The following is an 18,274-nucleotide window of genomic DNA, read 5'->3' on the forward strand; positions in this document are numbered from 1 at the left end:
CAAGACTGAATACCCAAACCACAAATGGTCAGTTTAAGCGTGACATCGTGACGACGTATAAAATTGATTATTGTGACGGCTTAAGATTTTATAAATAATGATTGATGCTCAAAAAACTGAGCTGTGGAAGTGGTATGCAAAATTCATGGCTGGCAATATTATATGTATGCGTAAATAAATCACATTACAAAAAAGGACGTTCCGTGATTGAGTTGAATATTTTGAACAAGTATATTGTTTTTGACTGATTGATTGATTCATCAAATTCATATTTGTTATTGTCACAACGAGCATTAGAAATATTAAATTTCAATACAGTCCTTCGTATAATCGCGAATTTTTGTCAACGAATCTTCCATTCGCCAAAGAAAAGGGCTTTCAGGTCGTCGTTCGATACGGCGCCTATAGCTAGCAAGGCCAGCACCCGGCCATATTTTTTTGCGCAGGCAGACTTCAAATTTTCAGTGCAAGAGATATTTTGTTGCGTATTCATGACCAATTCCTAACATGGATTATTTAAAACCATGCAATATCCGCGGAGCCCGTCAAACAAAGCTTAAGTTCAAAGTATTTTTTAGTTGAATGCAGACCTCTCGCCCTTCATGGTTCTAAAATACACATAAACATACCAAAACGTCTTGAAGAAACGTAGAAAACGTTTAGAAAATGTTTTGTCTTCCTTTGGCAGTTTTTATACGAGATTTGATATAAATTAGGTTATTCTAGGTCGCTATACCATGCTCATTTTCGGTTATATTCAAGTTAATAGCATTGCATTTTCTAGTTGAAATTCAAATAACTATGGTTATTTCAATTCAATCATATATATAATTCAGGGGATTGGATAAAAGAGCAAGGCGCTAGTTACTTTGTCAGTAGTATCGAAACCACGCGGGACGATGCAAAGAAATCTTGTTCGAGTTTAAACTCCAGCTTGTTCGACATCAAGGACGAACGCGATGCGCGTTTTCTGAGAAACCACATGACATTTGACGGTAAAAGATACTGGATTGGTCTCTCGAAGAATAAGTCGGATTTAAAGAAGGTTCGCCAAAATGAAGAGGATATATTCATTTCTGACGGTGAATGCCTTACAGCAAAGATGGATAGCAGCTCGATTTGGCAGTTTTCAAGAAAACCATGTCATTGGGTGCGAAGATCGTTTTGCGTGAGACCTCGGCGAAATCAGGAAGATAACGAAACAGGTATAAGTTTTAAACAGGAAAATTTAATGACTATTGATCAAGTTCATTGATTAATAATTTAGATTAACTAGAAAAGCGGCTGTGCATATCTAGAATTGTGTTGAGGTACCTATTAAATTTAGGAACCACATTTACACAGTTTCCATTTAGTTAACTGAAAACATTTTGATATACCAGTATAGGATTGCATGGATTAAGATCGACTAACCGGTATCTTTTTTACCTCATCAAAAACATAGTTACTTACCTAATAAGTATTGAAGAGCACCAAGGAACATGGCATACAGCCATACATGCATGTATAGGCAAAACAAATGACACAGGAAACCGAATAGGCTGAACATTTGATTTCTAGCAGTTTCCTAATTTTCCAACACAACCTCGTGTTTACTCCCCACAATGATTTCGACTCTGGTAAAATGAAATTAATTGGTAAGTGCACTTAGATTTTGAGAAGAATATAATCTTTTACTTTTTATACTTCCTTTACTGTGTTTTATCCCACCTTACTCGCCTTTTCTATCCCACCTTTATCCCACCTTTCTCACCGTTTCTATACCTAACTTAAATCACCAAGCGATTCTTTAAAATGCTTAGACACTGCACAGGGTTGTGGTGAAGGTTGGACAAAGTATGGAGACTCACAATGCTTGTTTCCTGTATACCACCAACTAACTTGGTTTGGTGCATATATTCATTGCAAGAGATTGAATGGTCACATCTTGAAACAAGAAGGTGTTTATAACTTGTCGAACACTTCCTTTAACATCAAAGACAATTTTTGGATTGGCAAGAGATATCGATTTAAAATTGATTCAAAAAGGTCCAATTGGACATGGAACAGAGATGATGTGGTGTTCAGCCAATGGTTTGCGTGGCAAATTCGCATACCGAGAGTTGGTTGCCATGGATGCGGATTTTTTGACGGGAGGGAGGTTATCCTGGATTCGGATTGTAATGAAACTCGCTTTGTGATTTGTCGATTTGAATTGTTGGATAGTAAGTCCCAGTTATTTTACAAATAAAAGCAACGACCCGTTATCTTTAAAGATGATAATTATACTTCACATTTTATGTTGCATCAAACTGCAAGCTTGCTTCTTTTCTAATTCCAGGTAAATACTTGCCAAATGCGACAAAACGACTCTCATCTTGGTCCGAGGGCGAAAAAATCTGCAGCCGTGATTTAAACAGCAGTTTACCTCAATTCACGGAAGCAGGTGTTGTAAAAGCATTTAAGAATTCTACGAGCGACTTCCCCAATGCCTCTTTTTGGTTAGGGTTACGGAAGAAATTTGAAAATCAAGATCCTTGTATATCAATAGAAGTTGAAAACGATGCAAAATTTACGGATTATACATTGGACAAATGTTATTCGGTGAATTGTACGAATTTAGGGGAAAAACCGAAGAATACGGCCTGCCGTAATCTACAACATCCACTTTGCTATAAAAGAAAAGCCGACGATATAGGTAAAGTAACCACGACCCAAAAGTTTGTTTTAGAAGAAGGTTTGAACTTTTCACTGTTGTAACAACAGCATTATCATCTTAATCTCGATCTAAATTGCTAGATCTCAAAGACTGTGCAAAAAATTATTGATATTTAAGGTTCCATATGTTTTTTTTTATATTTTTCGTAACAGGGCAATGTTTAGAACCTTGGCAAGACTGCAGAAATGCTTGTTGTCTGGTACTTGTTAATCTGCAAACATCTTGGATTGCGGCATACCTGTTTTGCCTTCAACAGAATGCCACACTAGCAGATCATAACGATTTGTTGGGCACTGAAATTAACATAAGTTTACAAACTACATCAAAACGTTGCTGGTTGGCAGAACGAAGGGTTTATACCCCGCGTGATCCGTTGGACGGATGGCTTTGGTCTGACGGTACCCCACTGAATAGCATCGGTACTTGGGGAGTATACGGCAGATTGAACTATAATGGAATGTCCAAGCGGTGTGCTACACTGGTCACACATGATACATGGGAGGAAAAATTTTGCAGTTACAAGAAGAGATACATTTGTAAATTAGAGAAAGAACTGTCTTATGAAAAGGTATGCGGTTTTACAAGAAAAAATGCTAGCAGAATTGAGTTGCAATGTTACAAATTATAATTATGTGAAAAAGCTGAAACAGCTTTCCATAACGAGAAAATTGTATTAATCACTGCTCTAAACGAAGCCAGAGTGAAATGACTTTGAGGTTATGAAATGAGCGTATGGCATGATTCTGGCAATGGTGCAGTCATCTCTCCTTTGCATTCTAGTCAAGTAAAATTGTATAAATCACTGCTCTGACTATAAACACTATAGATCTAACAACTATGTATAAACGAAGCCAGAGTGAAATGACTTTGAGGTTATGAAATGAACCTATGGCATGATGCTGGCAATGGTGTAGTGATCCTAACAATAGTATTTGCTTGTTTTGTCTCAAAACGGCTTGTTTCAATGTCTCAAAACCTTCAATCAGGCGGAACTAAATCAGCTAATCAGATCTTATTCACTAAGAGGGAGCTCTTGTTTGCCCCAGGAAAAAGGGTGCATGGAACATTCTATATATAGCAGAGATTAATTAAACTTCTAAATTTCAGAATGCAACTAGCATGACGAAGCAAAGTGAAATTACTTTTAAGGAAATGCGGGTAAATTACACTTATAGTGAACTTATATGATAAATGAATGTTTAATCATATTACAACAACGTCTGGTGACCGAAGAACGTAGATATCAATCAATTTCTCAAAGCAAGATTGCAACTGATAAACAAATTATAGGAAACCTTGAATCTTACTTTCTTGCAGAATACGAAGAATCAAAAATCAGAAAAAATTTTAACAGATATCCTGAATGTAGGAAAATATAACGTTTCGCTAGCAAGTGAAAACTCCCCTTTGCATTCTAGTTAAGTAAAATTGTATTGATCCCTGCTCTGACTATATACACTATAGATCTAGCAACTATATATAAACGAAGCCAGAGTAAAATGACTTTGAGGTTATGAAATGAGCGTATGGCATGATCCTGGCAATGGTGTAGTCATCCTAACAATAGCATTTGCTTGTTTTGTCTCAAAACGGCTTGTTTCAATGTCTCAAAACCTTCAATCAAGCGGAGCTAATCATATCTTATTCACGAATAGGTAGCTCTTGTTTGCCCCAGGAAAAAGGGTGCATGGAACATTCGATATATAGCAGAGATTGATTAAACTTCTAAATTTCAGAATGCAACTAACATGACGAAGCAAAATGAGATTACTCGTAGTGAGAAAATACAGGTAAATTATATTCATAATGAGCTTATTTAAGAAATAGAAAACATTTTCCGTGTTTCTATATAGTTATAGAAACACGCGTGGGAGTTTGGGAGAACGAGAAATAATCAGTGGGAAAACGAGCCCGTAGGGCGAGTTTTTTCCACATAACTCAATAAAAAGATTTTGTACAAATATTATAATTCGATTCAATTACAAATTCTCATTACATCGCTTCGCTTGTCAAGTTCGGCGGGAAAATTCCAGTGTTTCTATACAGTTATAGAAACACGTTTCTCGACCAATCAGCACGCGCGTACTATAAATGTTATATTATAAATGATAAATAATGTTTAATCATACCACAACAACGTCTGGTGTCTGATGGACGTAGATATCAATCAATTTCACAAAGCAAGATTGCAGCTGATAAACAAATTATAGGAAACCTTGAATCTTACTTTCTTATAGAATACGATAAAGCAAAAGTCAGAACAAGTTTTGAGAGATATCCTGAATACTGGAAAATATAACGTTCACCTAGTAAGTGAAAACTCTCCTTTGCATTCTAGTCAAGTAAAACGTTTGAGTGAAACTTTTACTTTTCTATTTCTCTTTATTTCTCTATTTCTATATATATACATTTTTAATTCTTTATTTCTATTTTTTTATTTCCTTTTTTATTTATCTTCATTTCTATTTCTTTTTATCTTTATTTCTCTTTATTTCGTTAGAATCAAACTAACGATCACAGTGCGGAAGGGATGTTGCAAATCTTCACAAATTTCTTAATTAAAATGGTGAACAAAAGCAGTTTTAATTCCTCCTTTGAAATAAAGAAGGAATCATTCGGTGTGTATTTTATCTTCTTAGACGAAATTCTCTACTACTAGACTATATACTCGTAATTTATGTACTTTAATTCTTATTTTGCTTTCCATTCGTTTTTTTGCAATTGACTTATATTGATATTCACGACGCGAATCCTGTCTGACTCTCATGTTTAGAACTTATTATTTTCACGACGAGCCTGGACAAACTACAGAAAGAAGATAAGAATAAAACATCTCTTATTCCTATAATTACCTTAGGAAAATTGTGTGATAATCGTCAAACCTGTGAGTGTAGCATTCAGTTGAAAATTGCAGTTTCGCGAAATTAAGTAATACCTAGAACATGCACATGCATAATTTTTTCTAATTTTCTCCTATCAGGTACAATAAAAGGAGTCCAGATGAAACTGAAAAATATTACTTTAAATATTACTCTCCAATGGTAAATTATCCTTTATTATGAAAGCATATTGATTGCGGCAGCGTCAGTATGAAATTGAAATCCGAAATTTCAATGTTTTGTTGTCAATAAAAAAGAGAAAAATCAAATAAAACAAAACGAAACGAAACAAAAAGAAATCAAACCAAAAGAAACCAAACCAAACAAAATTAAGCAACAAACCGTTATCAAAAAACGTTAGGTTTCTTTTAAACAGTGGCGTAACCAGAACGATAATTGGGGGGGCCATATTCATATATTCGTGATACGTAGGTTTAATTTCTTTTCAAACCAATTGTCTTACAGTCTGTTAACATGAATATATGAATATGGACCCCCCCAATTATCGATGCAGACTACGCCACTGCTTTTAAATAATATTTAGCTTGGAAGATTAGCTCGTGCATGCATGCACTTTTAATGTTTTTGTTGGTTTTTTTCTGACTGTACATGTTTTTACCCCAAAGTTTTTAATTTCATAGGGAAAGCACAATTTCTGATATAATATCATTGAGCTATTTAGTCGAGGGGAAAATAGTCAGTGAATTACAAGAAAATGAAAGAATCCTCCTTCAGTTTGGAAAAGCGAACCACAACAAGAAGAACAACAAAAATGATGAAGTAAGCATTTAAAAGCCACAATTTTTCTGGTTTTGTTACATGTTTACACTTATATTTTGCTATAATTAAATCATTATACTTTCATTGACAGGTTCACTGTATGTTTTTGGATGGAAAGAAAGAATGGAGTCAAAGAGGATTAACATCGGGACAGATCAATGACAAAAGTGTGGAATGTTTCACGAATCATTTGACGAGTTTCTCAATGGTCATTGTTGATGCGGAGGTGGAAATTACCAGAAATTTAGCATGTTTACCAAATTCAAATGCTAATCATTTATTGTTCCCATATTGGATGCATGCATGTGTGTATTATTTGTTTAAAAATTACATGCGGTATGTTTGAATAACCGGTCAAAAACAACTCGGAACAGTCATGTGAACTTGTTCCACCACTAAATTCACCATGCAGTATTGCGATAATTCGAGGTATTGGCAGATAAACATCGGCGTTCATAGTCCTCTTTATTCCTTTTTCCTACATTTTTGATTACGCGAGAATCATAAAACAATATTGACGCAGCAGCCCTCTCTATCTCACCCAATTCCCTCTCTATATCTCACCCAATTCTATAGCTGGATGAGGAAAACACACAGATATTTAGCTTGATCGGGTATATTGGATCTGGTTTATCGATCGCTGCACTGGTATTAACATCGTTGGTTTATATTTTTCTGTAGTGAGTAACCATCCATTTTTTGTTTGATTGAATTATCGAGCTAGACCCTTTCTGGATGCATATTTTCATTTTGTATAGGTTGAAAACACAAAAAATATCGCAGTAAAAATTGTATGAGCATGGTATACCTTAAACTAACAACTTTGTTATGGATCATAACACTGGCGAGATCATGCATGCATGTTGTCATTAAATTCTCTCATCGTCCCGAGTTGCACCTCTTCATGATGACAAAAATATTTAACCTTTGAACCTTTTAATGAGTTTGCAAAAATTACGAAAAATAATTCATTTTCTATCTGCGTAATAATAACTTGAATTAACTTGATATTGGTTACATTAACCATCTCGAAACTAGTGTAGGTTATATATATAATTCGGCTTCATCGTTTATCACTTAACGTGAAAAGAATTTGTTATTGCGTTTCAGTCATTCTATTCACAAGAGCTTTTACAATTTTGTTTCTTTCAACAGCAACGACATCCAAGTGTTGTCTAGCAGCAGACAGTTGGTACATTTTAACCTTTTGGTTTCTTTGGGGGGATCTCAGATTGTATTCCTGTTTGGGGGAAATAGAAGCGAAAATGAGGTCAGTGTTTAGTAATTGCAGCACTTTTGAAATTTTTATATTTTGCCAGATTCTCGAGACTTTTTTGTAACAAACGCGCAGACCATGCATGAATTGGTTCGAAACATATCAAGCGGTCGCAACATACTCGAAGATAAACATGTAAACAAACCGAGTTATATATAATATAAAGTGTGTAAGAAAGTTGCTACAATTGGTGCACAACTTAACAATATGATAATGATAAACACATATTTATTTCTAAGAATACCTGCCAATATTGTATCTAATTTAAGACATTACAAAATTCGCTATTTGAAACGAAAGGTTATAGTATCAGATTAATATTCACGATTTCGTTAGTTTCAGATATTCAAACTTTAAAATGTTTCTATCAAAATTTTTTTTTAGATATTTTGCAAAATTGTTGCAATTTTGTTACATTACTTCACCCTGGCTTCGTTCTGTTGGATGCTGTTAGAAGGTGTGTTGCTGTATTTGAAGCTGATTTCCGTATATGCTGGTGAATATATCCGAATGAGAAGGCTTTTTGCATTTGCCTGGGGTATGTAACATATTTCATTTGGGAATGTGAATAAATTTTTATAGTATAGCAAGCTCGTTCGTATGGGGTTAAAACAGTTGTGCGATGGTCAATTTTTCAACAACATTTATCCTTTTGAACAGGATTTCCTCTGCTTTTCGTTACTGTTTCTGCTGCAGTCAACATTGATGGTTATGGTACAGAAGAATGGTAAAGAATATTATAACTCAATTAAATAGGCCTCCAAGCATGCATTGATATCATAGTACACAGTTATCATGCGGAGTAGATATAGGCCAAGTTATCAAAAATTAGTACTCTTCACATATAGATCTATATGAGGTCGTTTCCTCGATTTTGTGCTGATTTTTATTTAGCGATATTCAATCACTTTGAGAAACAGCCTTTGATAAAATTTTGGCAATGCAGTTTCTGTAGTAGGCACTATGCAACAGAGTTGTAAGAACGTTCGCAAATTTGTGAATATAATTTTATAACTTTTATTATGCACTTAGGTGCTGGTTGTCATATGATATAAGTTACTTTTGGGTGTTCTTTACGCCGGCAATCATCATTATAACGGTAAGCGAGACGTTTCTTCCGTCTGTGAGTGCTCCTATTGTTATACACTGGGTTGAAATCCTTTGATATGTTTTTGTAGTTGAATGTAATCATCGTCGTTGCTGTGGCCCATGTCCTTTACAAAGCTACACATACACATGAGGGTAATGAAAAGCAGAGCATTTGGTAAGAACGAAAAATGAAGTCCTTACATCCTGCCATTTTTTCACTCAAAGGATCGATACAGTCCTATAACCGCTGATGCAGCCACGAGTATCCCGCAGGCGCAATGCTTGAATTGTTTGATAAGTATGGCTGGTGATATGTTCTATAACTTTTTTAGTGCTGCATTCCGTGGTATTGTGATATTATTTCCAGCGCTTGGATTGTCCTGGATTTTCGGCGTTATCGCGGTCAACCATGATGCATTGGTTTGGAAATATCTTTTTGCAATACTTAACTCCCTACAGGTACACAATTAAGATTTATTATTAATTGATAAAGCAAAATCGCCGATGAACAATCGGCTTGAGGAATATATGAAGGATATACATCTTGATGGAGAAAATATCCAAAGTCCTGAACTTCTTCTCCACCTGGTTGACCCACTGTAAAAGAAAGCCAGTGAATTCCTAAGCCCAATTTTACATCGATTTACTATCTTACCACCCTGACAAGTAACATGCATTAATTTATGTTTATTTTCTAGGGACTGCTAATTTTTTTGCTCTACGGAGTTTGCAATGGAGAGGTATGGTCATTTAAATATTGTAATCCAGTCAACCCATACACATAAAGATCGTTTCACGTGAACAAAACCTACACCATATTAAGTACTCGAAAAGGATATTTCACGTGATCAAATTTTCCCTTGAAATTTCTCACAATGCGTAAACTTAATAAGGCTTATACGAGTTAACCCATTATACCTATTGCCATGCATCAGAATTGATAGCGCGAAAATTTGACAATTCTCTAAATAATTGAATATTATTATTTTATAATTAGATCAAAGTCGCTTTAAAACGCAGGCTTGGAAGGAAAGTTAATAATATTTCATCGACTACATAAAACCAGGTAAGACATCAAACAACCTTTGATGAAAAGGAAGCTTTTATAGACGCTTTCTAGAAAACTACACATAATATAATTTTCAAAGTTCTTTTTCGATTTCATCATTGCATGGAAATACATCTTTACTATATTATACATCTAACCCTAGTATTTCACGAATCGCAAAAAATGCATCTATGCATTACAAAAATTAGTACAATTATTTTAACTTAATACTTTATGAAATTAATTATAATTTTATAATTCATTAAAATGAAAAACACGTTATACGCCCAATTCCAAAATCGAAATAGATTTTCATTTGCTTCATGCACGTGGACTGATAAAAAAAACTGTTAAAACTCATTCGCACAAAATCATTGCTTTATCGAACTAATTGTTTTATCGTACACGAGAGTTTATGAAACCACGAACTCTTGCCATGCAAATGTCATCCTCGTTCAGAAAAAGACGATGAAATCATTAGCATTATCATATAAATTAATGTCGTGTTATTCACTGCATTAAAATTCACTATCATGTCTTTAGTAGGCCGCTAAGTTCTCCGCGTAAGTCTGATTGAAATAGTCTCTCTGGTAAGCCAGCATTAAGCAGCATTTCCTGAACATTCCCCGGAACATCATAGAATATCAGTCTTATTCCATGATCCTCGCACTCGTTGGATAATTGGAGCAAGGCTTCGGCTACGGTGAAATCACATTCGAACATTGTCGAACAATCTAAAATGATAACAACTGGTTCGTTATTAACCATCGCCTTTTCTTTCACTTTAGAAGTAAAATACTCGATACCAATGTAGGTAAGTCCGCCCCGCAACTTGAAATGACATCGACCGTTTATCTCTCCTTGGATTTCAATTTTCGGTACGAGACGACGGTACAAAAATACAAGCAATGCCACTACGACCCCGCATAAAATACCGATATCTAATTGGTAGAAACAGGCAAGGAATGTCGCAAAAAATGGGAGTAGATCTATCCGGTTTGTTCGCCACATTCGCTTCACAATCTTGAAATCGACCATCCGCACAAGGGCCATGATGATTATGGATGCCAGAGATGCTTTGGGGATGTATTTGAAAAAAGGTGTCAACACACTTAAGGCCAGTAGAACAACACAGCCCGTAAATATACCTATAAGTAATATAAAAATAAATTATGCCTACTTTTTTGGCACGAAACTCGAGTAGGTAGCCCTATTTTAAGCAGAATTGAAGTACTAGAATTTTTGTTTACTGAGCTAAAGATTAACTGTTTGAAAATACTTTGTTTTGGTACTTCTTTTCGTTTTTAAGTTGGTTTCAATGATTTTACTATAATAAACGATTAGCTAGGATTATTGGAACTTGTATTAAAATAAAAGTTTATCGTCCATTTTTTTTCAACAACATTTGGAATCGCGCGGGGTTATCTGATTCTGAACTTATCCGATTGGTGGAAAAGATAATCATATTCAAAATGAACCAATCAGCTTAAAGTGAAAAGCATGTAATGTTGGTGATTGTCAAAAATCAAATATGGCGGCCAAGGCACAAAAGAAGAAAGGTGCAAACGTGAAACTTATTTCGGCATTTTGTAACAGCGCGATCTATTCCTTCCAACCATTAACGTGCAGCACTGTCTAGTCTTTATCAGAGATGCTTTTAGGTCACATTTATGTACAGGCGAAATTAAAAAAAAGCTAGTAAGTTAAAAACAAAGTAATGTTTTTTGAAAATTGAATGATGTATATTGAATATTCACGTCGGCAAAGGGTAGATATATACTCTTTTGAGTCGCACTGCTTACTTAAAGTAAAGTTTAATCATACCGCAAAATTCCTCACTAGTGAACAATCACTGAACATATATATATGAGTTTCAACTTGGGCCAGGTGGGTTAAAGAGCATGTATCAGGAACACATACCTCCCAATTGGGTTGCAACGCCACTCATTTCGTTAACAGCGGTACGTGAAAAACTACCAGTGATAGGATAACCAGAGAAGAATGATGAAGCAATATTAGCAACACCTATGGTGATCAACTCCTGTGTTGGATCAACCTCATAATGGTTTTTTCTGGCAAAAGCCTGGGCAATTACAATATTTTCAATGAAGCCAATTATCGGTATTACAACAAAGCCTGGACCTATGTCTGCGATCATGTCAAGTGTTGAAACAGTTTTGTTTCCATTGTGTGACTTCAAGCTGGGAAACTACAAAAGAAATTTGGGTTGGAATTAATTCAAAGTTGATATTTATAGGCCTGTTGAATAGAAACTGAGGGATCCGGGTTGTTGGTGCAGAAATATTAATCAACAATAGGCATAAAACTACCTAGGATAAGGTAGGGTGGAAGTGTAGTTAAATATCACTGCCACCCAATGAAAATTTAACTGCCTGTGTTTCTTAATTGTTAAAGCTTTCATGGTATCATATGATGGTATATGTTTACCAAAAACAGCATATATACTACCTTGAAACCAGGCAGGCCTTCCTTAACATTTCCTGTTAATGTGAAAGGTTCTAGACCTTTTTGATAAAATGCCAATGCCACTAAACCACTTGCAAAAACAATTATTGCATTTCTGGCAGTGCATATAATCCATAGAAACTTATGAGCACATTTTTGCGAACGAGTGGGTGGAGCATCATAATATTGAGGTGGCAAGTCCTTTGGGCGCATGTAGCGCATTGCCTCCAGTAAGGCTATGCAAATTACACTTAAAACAACATCCCATTGATTTGTCCCCCCAATTTTTGAGAATATTTTAATTAAACATGGGAAAAATTCCCTGGGTATGTTGGATAGACCAAGTAGGTGTTTGAATTGTCCAAAAGCAATAGTCAATGCAGCAGTGGATGTAAAGCCACTAATTACAGGCAGTGGCATAATGCGTACGATAAACCCAAGTGACAGAAGACCCATTAGTAGCCATATAAGTCCGCAAAGGAAACTCAAGGCAATAGCATAATCAACTGAGTCATGGCGTGTGTTGTGGTTGGCAGAATAGGTAGCTACCATCAGTGACATGATAGCAGTAGGACCTTGGGTGATGTCTTTGCTTGAACCAAGAAAACAATAAACAAATCCACCCATGAATGAACTGTAAAGACCATATTGTGGCGGTAGCTCAGCAATATTGGCATAAGCTAATGCCTGTGGAATTACCATTAAACCCACTGTTACACCTGCGATAACATCACTTTGCAATTTCCTCAGAGAATAGTGTGGCATCCATCCCAAAATTGGCAATCGCTTTCGCCAGTCTATAGAAAACGCTCTCATCCTCATTCTGGAAATAGAACGTACTTAGTTGATTCTCAAACCCACAGGCACAGATAAAATACCATTATAGATTTATAGTCATAGATGTATGCCTGTGCGATTTATTCCATGCATCAAATAATGAATTTCCTCACAAAAGGTTTTCCACTTCTTCCCTCTGAAAATAAAGTATGTTATTTCAAAGAGGAAATTATGGTGTTACAATCACGAGATTGTTATGATTCTGTATGAATGTCGCTGTTTGAAGCCAAGGTCAGCCATCACGTGCCATAGTAAGCCGGGTGAATTTTCTTTATTTTGAAATCCATTGAAGTGAAATGGAAGCATCATAACAAAATGGTGTCGTAAAATTTCGACAAAGTACAATATTTTGTACGGTTTTCAATAATTTTACAATGAGGCTGATGTTTAACTGGAAAGATAGGATACCTATTGTGAAATGGTTACCGAAATATTCATTTTATTCATTCCAATGCGATTTTATTGCAGGCATCACGGTCGCATTGATGGTGATCCCACAGGCTCTTGCCTACGCTGTAATAGCAGGTTTGCCAACCCAGTATGGTTTGTATAGTGCTTTTATGGGAGGCATTGTCTATTGCCTGCTCGGTTCAAGCAAAGATTTAGCCGTTGGTCCGGCAGCAATCATGGCCTTAATGGCTGGAACATTTGGCCGGAAAGATGACCCAAATTTTGCCATAACTTTAAGCTTGTTTTGCGGTGTTATATTGCTATTCATGGGCCTTCTATCACTTGGGTTTATCGTCCGTTTAATCCCTGTGCCTGTTATCAGTGGTTTTACATCGGCTGCATCGATTATCATAGCATGTGAACAGTTGCCAAATTTGCTCGGATTAACTGCAGACTCTGACGAGTTTTTCATATTGCTGAAGGACACTTTTAGTAACATATCAAAGACAAAAATATTAGATCTTGTGCTTGGCCTGATTTGCATGGTAATACTCGAGATTATGAGGAATTTCAGTAGAATTCAGTGGCCTTCTGCAACTGAATTTCCTCCAACGTGGTCGCAGAAAATTGCTAGGAAGTTTATCTGGGTTATGGAAATTGGAAGGAATGCTGTTGTTGTGTTTTCATGTATGTTGGTAGCATATGCATTTCATTGCCAGAACATGCACCCATTCTCATTGACTGGCAAGGTTGAAGAAGGTTTACCACCATTTAAGGTAACTACAAGTGTAGTTTATAATTATTCCTATCAGGTCAGTCATATTGATCATGGTCATGGTCACAGTTGCCTAAGCGGTAACAAACAGTGATTGGTCATGTGTGTCTGCATGATAAAAGTATATGTTTAACAGGCTGGTTAGTTATATATATGTATCTATAAGTCAGTTTTTTAAAACAAAAACCTTTCATACCCTATACATAACACATCTATAGGAGCTGCAAACTTTGCACACTGTTATTGAACAGATATTGTTATTTCATTAATTTATTGGATCAATATTAAGATATTTCATCTAATAACTTTCGTCTTTCAATACTATCACAAAATCAGACATGCTGAGTGTTCGGTATTTGTTGCTAATCAGACAATTGCTACTTGCTAGCCAGTATAATTCTTTGTGGATGTAATGTGTTTAATATTTATATATATATATATACCATGATATATATTTAACATATGTCATTGTACTATATTATATTACTAGTTAATAATCATTCTAATTTTATATCATTCTACACTATACGTTATATTCTATAGAAGTTATATTATTGTATATATGCAAGATCATGAATGCGTCAAAATTTTATAATCACCAAGTATTTTGGTCCCCAATTTAGGTACCAAAACTAAAATCTGGAAATGGAAATAGCACCATACCCACCTCTACAATGCTTTCAGACATTGGCGCCGGACTTGTCATTGTTCCAATGATCGCCTTTTTAACAAGTATTGCAATTGCACAATCATTTTCAAGAAAGAATAATTATAATGTCAACCCAAGTCAAGAATTGGTTGCACTCGGAGTGGCAAATGTAGCCAATTCTTTTGTATCTGGTTTTCCAATTGCTGGTTGTTTTTCAAGAACTACAGTAAATTCTTTGAGTGGTGTTGCCTCTCCATTTGGAGGTAAGAAATAAATTATAATAGGTGCAATACGAAGCGCGGGACTCAAAACAGACTGGAACGATAACTCCGCCGCCATCTTGAAGCCAAATTGAAGGCCGCCATTGCACATTTCAGGTAGAAAAATGACGAAAATAAATCCTATTTTCGTTTTTTCATACCTTTCGGTGGCAAATGAAATTGGAATAAAGTCTAGAAAATTTCAATCTTACCTAGTCTTGAAAAAAAACACGCTATTTGGAAGCACATGATAACCTTTAGGCTAGGCACTACTTTGTTTGTGTCAGGTTTTTTTGGCGCGTTTAAACTTGTACTTAAACTAAAATATTATGAATATAAAACACTACCAACTACTTGTAACATAATTGTCAAGCTGAGAAATGAATGCTATCGAACGAAAAAGATTTTTCTCAAATTTTTGCTTAAAACACTCCTCCTTGACACTCTCCCTAGTCCTTTTAAAAGAGTTTTTGCGCGGTTCCCGCCTTAATCAGCGATCAGGCACTATTCCAATCAGATTCGAATCGGCTTCATCCAATCATACGATTTTAACGGCTTGGAGTTATTGTTCCAGTTATATTAGAGTTCACTGTGCGGAGAAGTCCTTGTGCGTGACAAAAAAGATCAGCATTCTCTGCAATGGTTCTCTGGTGCATTTTAGTGGGAAATTCTAGCCTTGGTGGATCGAGAGATGCTAGACGTCATATCGTATAAGGTCTATTGCATATAATATTACGTGGTGGTCCAAAAACTTTGCTTTTTCGCGTTAACAACACGAAATACTTTGCATGTTCCAAGCTGGATCATAAATGGCAGCATTTTCTGTTTGGAAATGAAGTCTATGGGAAATGCATTATGACGGATAAAAGACGTCATAATAGAGGATAAATCCAATCCTGTTATCCTTTCACACAATGACAATCCGCCTTTGCTGTAACTGATATTTTTAGGTTATGATTATTTTAAGTTCCAGAAAACTCTTTCTCGTTTAAATATTTTATTCTTTTCAAAATACTGGGTTGCAATCAACATCCCATCTTTTTCTTCTACTTCAAATTAATGGTAGACAGTGTCACAGTAGGTTTTAAAATGTATACCTATCAAAGTTGCAGTTGCATGCCATGAGGGAAAATACAATTTGTCTTCAAACATTTTTTAAAAAAAACCTTTTCAGTACTATAAATTAAAACATATTGGAGATGAAAGCGTACATATTCAAATTTTTTACTTCAAGGTGTGGTCACGAGCTGTGTGGTACTACTCGCTCTCAGCATTCTCACGCCATTCTTCCAATATATCCCCAACGCTACTTTAGCTGCAGTAGTGATTGTCGCTGTTCTGCGTACAGTAAACATTCGTATCATCAGAAAGATTTGGCGAATTAGAAAAATCGATGTTGTCCCATTGATTGTAACGTTCTTTGCCTGCTTGTATGAAATTGCGATTGGAATTGCATGCGGCATTGCAGTGGCGTTAATTATCCTACTGTACCGTCACTTTTCACCGAGAGTCGATTTCCAAAAAGGGGAAATATGCTATATTAGGCTGGACGGTGGTCTGAGCTACATGGGGATACAGTATGTTATTACGAAGGTCAGGGAGGTTGCCATCCTGAATGACCCGCAGCCTGAAACCGTCGTAATTGATTGCGCTTCGATGTTCGAATGCGATTTTACCGTGAGTCAAGGCTTCTTGCAAATTGTTCAAGATTGCCAACACGATCACATCGACGTGGTTCTTTTCAATACGCAAGATAATGTGAAGAGGATGTTGATGAACGATGGTTTATCAGCTGAGCTGTTTAAAAACGATACTGACGGAGAATTTTCGCGTTTGTTGGGCGACGACAAAGAGAGGAACGGTATTCTTGGTAATATGAATCCTTCCTTGAAAAATATCAACATTTAATATTTATATGCCGCCGGGCCTCTCTAATACTGACGTAAAGAAAACTTCGTTCTTAATAGTATGTAGAAGTTGACGAACCCCTTTTCCAAGGCATTCTCCTAATTTGCTCTCAAGTAGGTGGGGAATAATCTAGGGATTGGCTGGCCCGCGTTGGCTGATTCTTTTTTAATTTATTGCGATTTTTCTTGATTATTCCAAATTGGAGTGTTGAATGAGCAATGGTGTACCTAAATAGACTTTAAATAACAGGTGAAACACCAGAATTTTCTTTTCGAACTTCGAAAATCTCCAAATCCAGGTTTAATTTTTATCCAAAAGATAAAAATACGATTGATTAAGACAAAGTTAAGTCTTAATAAGAAAGTGAATTTATATAAAACATATTTAATATTTAACTTAAAATTAAAAAGAAATCCTTTTACATCTGGCACAATTAAAAACATGCGGTATTTTATATTATAAGGTGGTGGGAAAATATTTGAAATATGTGCTATGTAAGTTGAATTTATTACTTTGAATACTTTGAAACTTTCATGCAAATCTCTGACGTAAGCGTTCTGACCCACTGATCTACATGCAAAGTCGGTAATAGGCGGCAGTGAAGAATATATTTTGAGGGATGTTTATTTGTAAAGAATGTTCGAAATGCTAAGAAAATGTGCAGATCGTAAGAGAGGTTCGCAATTGAAAACTAAAGATGTGCCGGGAGTTGAATTGCATTGCGAGTTGCAAGGAAAGTTGCATAGTGTAACAGCGCCTTCAGAGCATTGCATGGGAAGTTACTAGGCCACTGTTTTACGCAATGCCATACAAGTCTAAGGCGTAATAAGTTAAGCCCTCCTCTGAAACGTTGCGTATATACCTTAAATTTTCTAACAGCTCAGCTCTGCGCCTGAGAAATTAGAAATGTGCGTTTATATGAAGGTCTATGTATTTATTACAAATGCAAATTTGCTAAATGAATTCACAATTGACCGTAACGAAAAAGATGGCGGCATGTACATTTTACCAGAATGCATTGCGGGCATTAAGAATAATTGACTGAAAAAAGATGGCAAGAAAAACTGCTAGTGATGTAAAATTTTAACACAGCGAAGAAAATAACTTTCTGTTTTATGCCTGTCCTTTAAAACAGGTCAGTTCGCTTTTTTAAACGATTTCCGACCGCAATGCATTCTGGTAAAATGTACATCCGCCATCTTTTTTGTTATGGTCAATT

At 35.7% G+C, this 18,274-nt stretch overlaps 3 protein-coding genes across 3 annotated transcripts; 2 read left to right on the forward strand and 1 right to left on the reverse strand.

The window, feature by feature from the left end:
- Positions 1-982: 982 nt before the first annotated feature.
- LOC114516590 lies at positions 983-10,643 on the forward strand. Its single transcript, XM_028536117.1, has 22 exons — positions 983-1,205; positions 1,803-2,204; positions 2,321-2,677; positions 2,851-3,266; positions 3,806-3,856; positions 4,435-4,488; positions 4,936-5,007; positions 5,199-5,316; positions 5,472-5,582; positions 5,679-5,739; positions 6,219-6,357; positions 6,449-6,583; positions 6,934-7,037; positions 7,513-7,627; positions 8,018-8,171; positions 8,294-8,360; positions 8,666-8,732; positions 8,812-8,897; positions 9,055-9,181; positions 9,421-9,462; positions 9,720-9,788; positions 10,559-10,643. The coding sequence occupies exons 1-21, from the start codon at positions 983-985 to the stop codon at positions 9,780-9,782; spliced, it is 2,964 nt and encodes a 987-aa protein (XP_028391918.1). The 3' UTR covers positions 9,783-9,788; positions 10,559-10,643.
- LOC114516646 (sodium-independent sulfate anion transporter-like) lies at positions 10,050-13,300 on the reverse strand. The gene is made up of 3 exons (XM_028536173.1): positions 12,240-13,300; positions 11,691-11,979; positions 10,050-10,918 (listed from the first exon to the last, which is right to left on the reverse strand). The coding sequence occupies exons 1-3, from the start codon at positions 13,056-13,058 to the stop codon at positions 10,302-10,304; spliced, it is 1,725 nt and encodes a 574-aa protein (XP_028391974.1). The 5' UTR covers positions 13,059-13,300; the 3' UTR covers positions 10,050-10,301.
- A 77-nt stretch (positions 13,301-13,377) lies between these two features.
- On the forward strand, positions 13,378-18,105 carry LOC114516645 (sodium-independent sulfate anion transporter-like). The gene is made up of 3 exons (XM_028536172.1): positions 13,378-14,239; positions 14,862-15,150; positions 16,382-18,105. The coding sequence occupies exons 1-3, from the start codon at positions 13,448-13,450 to the stop codon at positions 17,053-17,055; spliced, it is 1,755 nt and encodes a 584-aa protein (XP_028391973.1). The 5' UTR covers positions 13,378-13,447; the 3' UTR covers positions 17,056-18,105.
- Positions 18,106-18,274: the final 169 nt, after the last annotated feature.

Source organism: Dendronephthya gigantea, unplaced genomic scaffold (assembly GCF_004324835.1).
Source record: "Dendronephthya gigantea isolate DGI-Jeju-01 unplaced genomic scaffold, DenGig_1.0 000006F, whole genome shotgun sequence".
Classification (NCBI taxonomy): domain Eukaryota; kingdom Metazoa; phylum Cnidaria; class Anthozoa; order Malacalcyonacea; family Nephtheidae; genus Dendronephthya; species Dendronephthya gigantea.

Bases quoted from the DNA above. Each gene is read 5' to 3' on its own strand.
- LOC114516590 (XM_028536117.1), top strand. From the start codon at position 983: ATGACATTTGACGGTAAAAGATACTGGATTGGTCTCTCGAAGAATAAG. The intron at 7,628-8,017 runs GTCAGTGTTTAG...ATTTTTTTTTAG, and splicing joins GAAATAGAAGCGAAAATGAG to ATATTTTGCAAAATTGTTGC. The intron at 8,898-9,054 runs GTAAGAACGAAA...TAACTTTTTTAG, and splicing joins AATGAAAAGCAGAGCATTTG to TGCTGCATTCCGTGGTATTG.
- LOC114516646 (XM_028536173.1), bottom strand. From the start codon at position 13,058: ATGAGGATGAGAGCGTTTTCTATAGACTGGCGAAAGCGATTGCCAATT. The intron at 11,980-12,239 runs GTAGTATATATG...TTTCTTTTGTAG, and splicing joins AAGGCCTGCCTGGTTTCAAG to TTTCCCAGCTTGAAGTCACA. The intron at 10,919-11,690 runs GTATGTGTTCCT...TATTACTTATAG, and splicing joins CGTTGCAACCCAATTGGGAG to GTATATTTACGGGCTGTGTT.
- LOC114516645 (XM_028536172.1), top strand. From the start codon at position 13,448: ATGAGGCTGATGTTTAACTGGAAAGATAGGATACCTATTGTGAAATGG. The intron at 14,240-14,861 runs GTAACTACAAGT...TCCCCAATTTAG, and splicing joins AAGGTTTACCACCATTTAAG to GTACCAAAACTAAAATCTGG. The intron at 15,151-16,381 runs GTAAGAAATAAA...TTTTACTTCAAG, and splicing joins TGTTGCCTCTCCATTTGGAG to GTGTGGTCACGAGCTGTGTG.